Raw genomic sequence first — 6,000 nt, 5'->3', positions numbered from 1 at the left:
TTAAAAAGACACAGAGAGACACCTCCATCCACGGATGCCTCCGAGGCAAGGAAAGGCTGGATGACAGCAACTGTTTTCAGTTCACAAGGAGGCATGTTAAAGAGGAAATCTGAGAAATAGTTTGGTTAGGCCCACTAGAGGTCTCATTATAACATTAGTTGAGGAGTTGCTGTATTCCTACGATGTGTTCCTACGAGGTTACAGTACTGATACAACAGTTGACTCACTATGCATCCCAAATAGCACCCTATTCCCTATGGGCCCTGGTCAAATGGCACCCTATTCCTTATGGGCCCTGGTCAAATGGCACCCTATTCCCTATGGATGCTGGTCAAATGGCACCCTATTCCCTATGGGCCCTGGTAAAAAGTAGTGCACTATATAGAGAATAGGGTGCCACTGGACACTTCCATTGAGTGCTATCTTTACTCTGTCTCGCTCTCTACACTGTAATTCAATCAGCTCCATTAACTCACGGTGGGGAAACTGCCCTCAGAATAACAAACCCCACAGGATTATAATTACAAGCTCAGCAGGAAAAGAGTGCGGGAATCGCATATACAGATTCAAATGAATAACCTTAATAAACATGATAAAGAAAAAAAATGTGTACAGTATAAAACAACATGCAAAAATCACAGAAAACATAAAACATATCAACATGTATATTATATTCTGCATGAGTACACCATCTTAAATAAATTAAATGTAGTTTTAACTTTTCAAAATGTTTCTAGAAAAATGCAATTTTTCTTTGAAAAGCAGCTGGGTTTGCTTTAAAATATGGTATAGAATCACTCAGACAAGGCTTTTTATCCAAAGTCTCTCTGTGTGATTTTATATAACCTCCTATACAGTAACAACATATTTGTCTTTTGCATCACTGAAAGGTTCCAAAACAGAAAACCCTCTGACAGGAACTACAGGGAGAGGTAGAGATGCAGTATCTCTCTGTATTAGAACCACCACATGCTCTATAAGGGATAATCCGGCTCCATTTCCTTCAACCAGCCTCAGCTGATATTGGTTCTGAGACAGAGTAACACAGTGAACACGTTAAATATCTGAATTGCCAGTAAGAGCAGACAAGGCTTTTTCTCCGCTATCACAGACACATATTGCCTCTAGGCTAAGTGTTGTTGCTGTCCCACAGTTATACTGCAGTGTCAACAGTCATCTGTGTTCTCTGGTCATCTGTATTCTGGGGCGACAGGTAGCTTAGCGGTTAAGAGTGTTGGACCAGTAACTGAAAGATCGCTGGTATGAATCCCTGAGCCGACTAGGTGGACAATCTGTTGAGCAAGGCACCTAACTAAAATTGCTCCTGTAAGTCACTCAATATGAGTATCTGCTAAATGACTCAAATGTAAATCCACCAAGGCAAAATCAGTCGTCCCAACCAAACATACGTCCCGTCATCTGGTAGAACTTCATGTTGAAAGGCCTGTAGAAGTCCCGTAGCCTCTGCACCACCTCTGGGTGGATGTTGGGGTGGGTCCGCCCTTTGGTTTTGCCCAGGCAGTGGGGCTTGCTGCTGCCCTCAGCCTTCTTGAGGCAGGGGAAGCCCTTGGTCTGGTTGAAGTAGAAGTGTTTGTCTGTGATGATCCTCTTGAGTCCCAGGAAGTCCTGCACCCGGCCCAGCTCTCCGGCCGGGTCGCTGATCAGACGCTCCCCACTCACAAACAGGATCTGGCCCATGGGGAAGTACTTTAGCCAGTTGTCCAGGTGCTTGGCATAGATGCCGATCTGGATGGCGCTCCAGGACGTGTCGATGAGCCCCGTAGTCCTGTTTTTGAAGGTCAGGCTCTCGAAGGTGGGAATGTCTGGGTTCTTGGACAGCGTCTGTGTGTAGTCAGAGATGGCCCTGGTTATGGGGTCCCTCACAACCACGATCAGCTTGGTGTCCCGGGACATGACGGCGATCCGGGCTGGGGCCTCTCTGGTCACAAAGTAGCTGGGGGTCTTCTCCATGGTGATCTGGCCCTCCAGGGTCTTGGGCATCAGCTCCCTGAAGAGAGGAGAGAGATACGTTGAGAAGACAATGATTGACTGACTGTCAGACCTACGTATAAACGTTGACAAGAACAACTCTAAGTACAACAAACATGTGAGACTGAGAAAACACAAAACAAACACATCTAACACTTTATTTTCATTGGATTTGACTTGAATTTTCTTTATCATGCAGCTACAGTCTGCAAGCTTTAAAACCAGCCAGAAAAGCGGGGCCAAATGTACAGTATCATATCTACACTTGTTGATAGTTGTGTAGTGCGTCTGAGAGTATTGATAGTCGTGTAGTCCATCAGAGTATTGATATTTGTGTAGTTCATCAGAGTATTGATAGTTGTGTAGTGCATCAGAGAATTGACAGTTGTGAAGTGCATCAGATTAATGATAGTTGTGTAGTGCGTCTGAGAGCATTGATAGATGTGTAGTGCATTGCGACTGGACTACGACAACCACGACTGGACTACGGTGTAATCTGCTCGAGGGGGTACTCAACTGGCCTCTACATCGCGCTGTCCCTCTAAGGCCCTTCTGCTAGCTTGCTAGCGCCGGTCTGCTAGCTTGCTAGCCCCTGTCTGCTAGCTTGCTAGCAACAGCCTGCTAGCTGTCTGAATCGCCATGTCTCCTGCCAGCCCAACCACTCACTGGACCCCTATTGATCACTCAACTACACATGCCTCCCCCTAATATCAATATGCCTTGTCCATTACTGTCCTGGTTAGTGATTATTGTCTTATTTCACTGTAGAGCCTCTAGCCCTGCTCAATATGCCTTAACCAACCATTTAGTTCCACCTCCCACATATGCAGTGACATCACCTGGTTTAAACCTATCAATATCTCACTCATCATTACTCAATGCCTAGGGTTACCTCCAATGTACTCACATCTTACCATACCTCTGTCTGTACATTATGCCTTGAATCTATTCTCTCACGCCCAGAAACCTGCTCCTTTTACTCTCTGCTCTGAATGCACTAAACGACCAGTCCTGATAGCCTTTAGCCGTACCCTCATCCTACTCCTCTGTTCCTCTGGTGATGTAGAGGTTAATCAAAGCCCTGCAGTGCCTAGCTCCACTCCAACTCCCCAGGTTCTCTCATTTGTTGACTTCTGTAACTGCCAAAAACCTTGGTTTCATGCATGTTAACATTAGAAGCCTCCTCCCTAAATTGGTTTTATTCACTGCTTTAGCACACTTTGCCAACCTGGATGTCCTGGCTTAGGTAGTCCACCAAAACCCCTGAAATGTCCATCCCTAACTATAAAATTTTCCGTCTTACTATCCAGGTCTGTACCCAAACAATTCGAACTTCTACTTTTAAAAATCCATCTTTCCAGAAAGAAGTCTTTTACTGGTGCCGCTTGCTATAGACCACCCTCTGCCCCCAGCTGTGACCTAGACACCATATGTGAATTGATTGCCCCACATCTATCTTCAGAGCTCGTGCTGCTAGGTGACCTAAACTGTGACATGCTTAACATCCCGGCCATCCCACAATCTAAGCTTGATGCCCTCAATCTCACACAAATTATCAATGAACCCACCAGGTACAACCCTAAATCCGTAAACACGGGCACCCTCATAGATATCATGCTAACCAACTTGCCCTCCAAATACACCTCTGCTGTTTTCAACCAAGATCGCAGCGATCACTGCCTCATTGCCTGCATTCGTAATGGGTCTGCGGTCAAACGACCACCCCTCATCACTGTCAAACGCTCCCTAAAACACTTCAGCGTGCAGGCCTTTCTAATCGACCTGGCCCGGGTATCCTGGAAGGATATTGACCTCATCCCGTCAGTAAAGGTTGCCTGGAAATTCTTTAAAAGTGCCTTCCTCACCATCTTAAATAAGCATGCCCCATTCAAAAAATGTAGAACCAGGAACAGATGTAGCCCTTGGTTCTCTCCAGACCTGACTGCCCTTGACCAGCACAAAAACATCTTGTGGCGTTCTGCATTAGCATCGAACAGCCCCCGTGATATACAACTTTTCAGGGAAGTTAGGAACAAATATACACAGGCAGTTAGGAAAGCTAAGGCTAGCTTTTTCAAAGAGAAATTTGCATCCTGTAGCACAAAGTCCCAAAAGTTCTGGGACACTGTAAAGTCCATGAAGAATAAGAGCACCTCCTCCCATCTGCCCACTGCACTGAGGTTAGGAAACACTGTCACCACTGATAAATCCACTATAATTGAGTATTTCAATAAGCATTTTTCTACGGCTGGCCATGCTTTCCACCTGGCTACCCCTACCCCGGTCAACAGCCCTTCGCTCCCCACATCAACTCGCACAAACCTCCCCCACTTCTCCTTCACCCAAATCCAGATAGCTGTTCTGAAAGAGCTGCAACATCTGGACCCCTGCAAATCAGCCGTGGTAGACAATCTGGACCCTCTCTTTCTAAAAGTATCTGCCGAAATTGTTGCAACCCCTATTACTAGCCTGTTCAACCTCTCTTCCGTATTGTCTGAGATTCCCATAGATTGGAAAGCTGCCGCGGTCATCCCCCTCTTCAAAGGGGGAGACACTCTAGACCCAAAAAGCTACAGACCAATATCTATTCTACCATGCATTTCTAAGGTTTTCGAAAGCCAAGTTAAGAAACAGATTACCGACCATTTCGAATCCAACTGTACCTTCTCCGCTATGCAATCTGGTTTCAGAGCTGGTCATTGGTGCACCTCAGCCATGCTCAAGGTCCTAAACGATATCATAACCGCAATCGATAAGAGACATTACTGTGCAGCCGTATTCATCGACCTGGCTAAGGCTTTCGACTCTGTCAATCACAACATTCTTATTGGCAGACTCAACAGCCTTGGTTTCTCAAATGACTGCCTCGCCTGGTTCACCAACTAATTCTCTGATAGAGTTCAGTGTGTCAAATCGGAGGGCCTGTTGTCCGGACCTCTGAAAGTCTCTATGGGGGTGCTACAGGGTTCAAATCTCGGGCCAACTCTCTTCTCTGTATACATCAATGATGTTGCTCTTGCTGCTGGAGATTCTTTGATCCACCTCTACGCAGATGACACCATTCTGTATCCCTGTAACCCTTCTTTGGACACTGTGTTAACTAACCTCCAGATGAGCTTCAATGCCATACAACTCTCCTTCCGTTGCCTCCAAATGCTCTTAAATGCAAGTAAAATTAAATGCATGCTCTTCAACCGATTGCTGCCCGCACCTGCCCGCTCCAGCATCACTACTCTGGACGGTTCTTACTTAAAATATGTGGACATCTACAAATACCTAGGTGTCTGGTTAGACTTTAAAACTCTCCTTCGAGACTCACATTAAACATCTCCAATCCAAAATTAAATCCAGAATCGGCTTCCTACTTCACAACAAAGCATCCTTCACTCATGCTGCCAAACATACCCTTGTAAAACTGACCATCCTACAGATGCTCGACTTTGGAGATGTCATTTACAAAATAGCCTCCAACACTCTACTCAACAAATTGGATGCAGTCTATCACAGTGCCATCCGTTTTGTGACCAAAGCTCCATATACTACCCACCACTGTGACCTGTACGCTCTCGTTGGCAGGCCCTCGCTTCATACTCGTCGCCAAATCCACTGGCTCCAGGTCATCTACAAATCTCTGCTAATTAAAGCCCCGCCTTATCTCAGCTCACTGGTCACCATAGCAGCACCCACCCGTAGCACCCGCTCCAGCAGAAATATCTCAATTGTCACCCCCAAAGCCAATTCTTCCTTTGGCCGCCTCTCCATCCAGTTCTCTGCTGCCAATGACTGGAACGAACTGCAAAAATCACTATAGCTGGATTAACTCCCTCACTAGCTTTAAGCACTAGCTGTCAGAGCAGCTCACAGATCACTGAACCTGTACATAGCTCATCCGTAAATAGCCCATCCAATCTACCTCATCCCCATACTGTATTTATTTATTTATCTTGCTCCTTTGCACCCCAATATCTCTACTTGCACATTCATCTTCTGCACATTCTACCATTTCAGTGT

At 45.9% G+C, this 6,000-nt stretch overlaps 1 protein-coding gene across 1 annotated transcript in view; it reads right to left on the bottom strand.

Annotated features, from left to right (window-relative positions):
* Window positions 1-1,386: 1,386 nt before the first annotated feature.
* The window catches only part of LOC120046008 (heparan sulfate glucosamine 3-O-sulfotransferase 3A1-like), a 97,924-nt gene continuing 93,310 nt past the window's right edge, over window positions 1,387-6,000 (bottom strand). Inside the window, exon 2 of the mRNA XM_038990921.1 lies at window positions 1,387-2,008. Coding sequence (XP_038846849.1) covers window positions 1,387-2,008 — 622 coding nt within the window. The remainder of the gene's footprint in view (window positions 2,009-6,000) is intronic.

The sequence above is a fragment of the Salvelinus namaycush genome, chromosome 4 (assembly GCF_016432855.1).
Source record: "Salvelinus namaycush isolate Seneca chromosome 4, SaNama_1.0, whole genome shotgun sequence".
Classification (NCBI taxonomy): Eukaryota; Metazoa; Chordata; class Actinopteri; order Salmoniformes; family Salmonidae; genus Salvelinus; species Salvelinus namaycush.
This window is presented reverse-complemented; position numbering and strand designations above follow the sequence as displayed.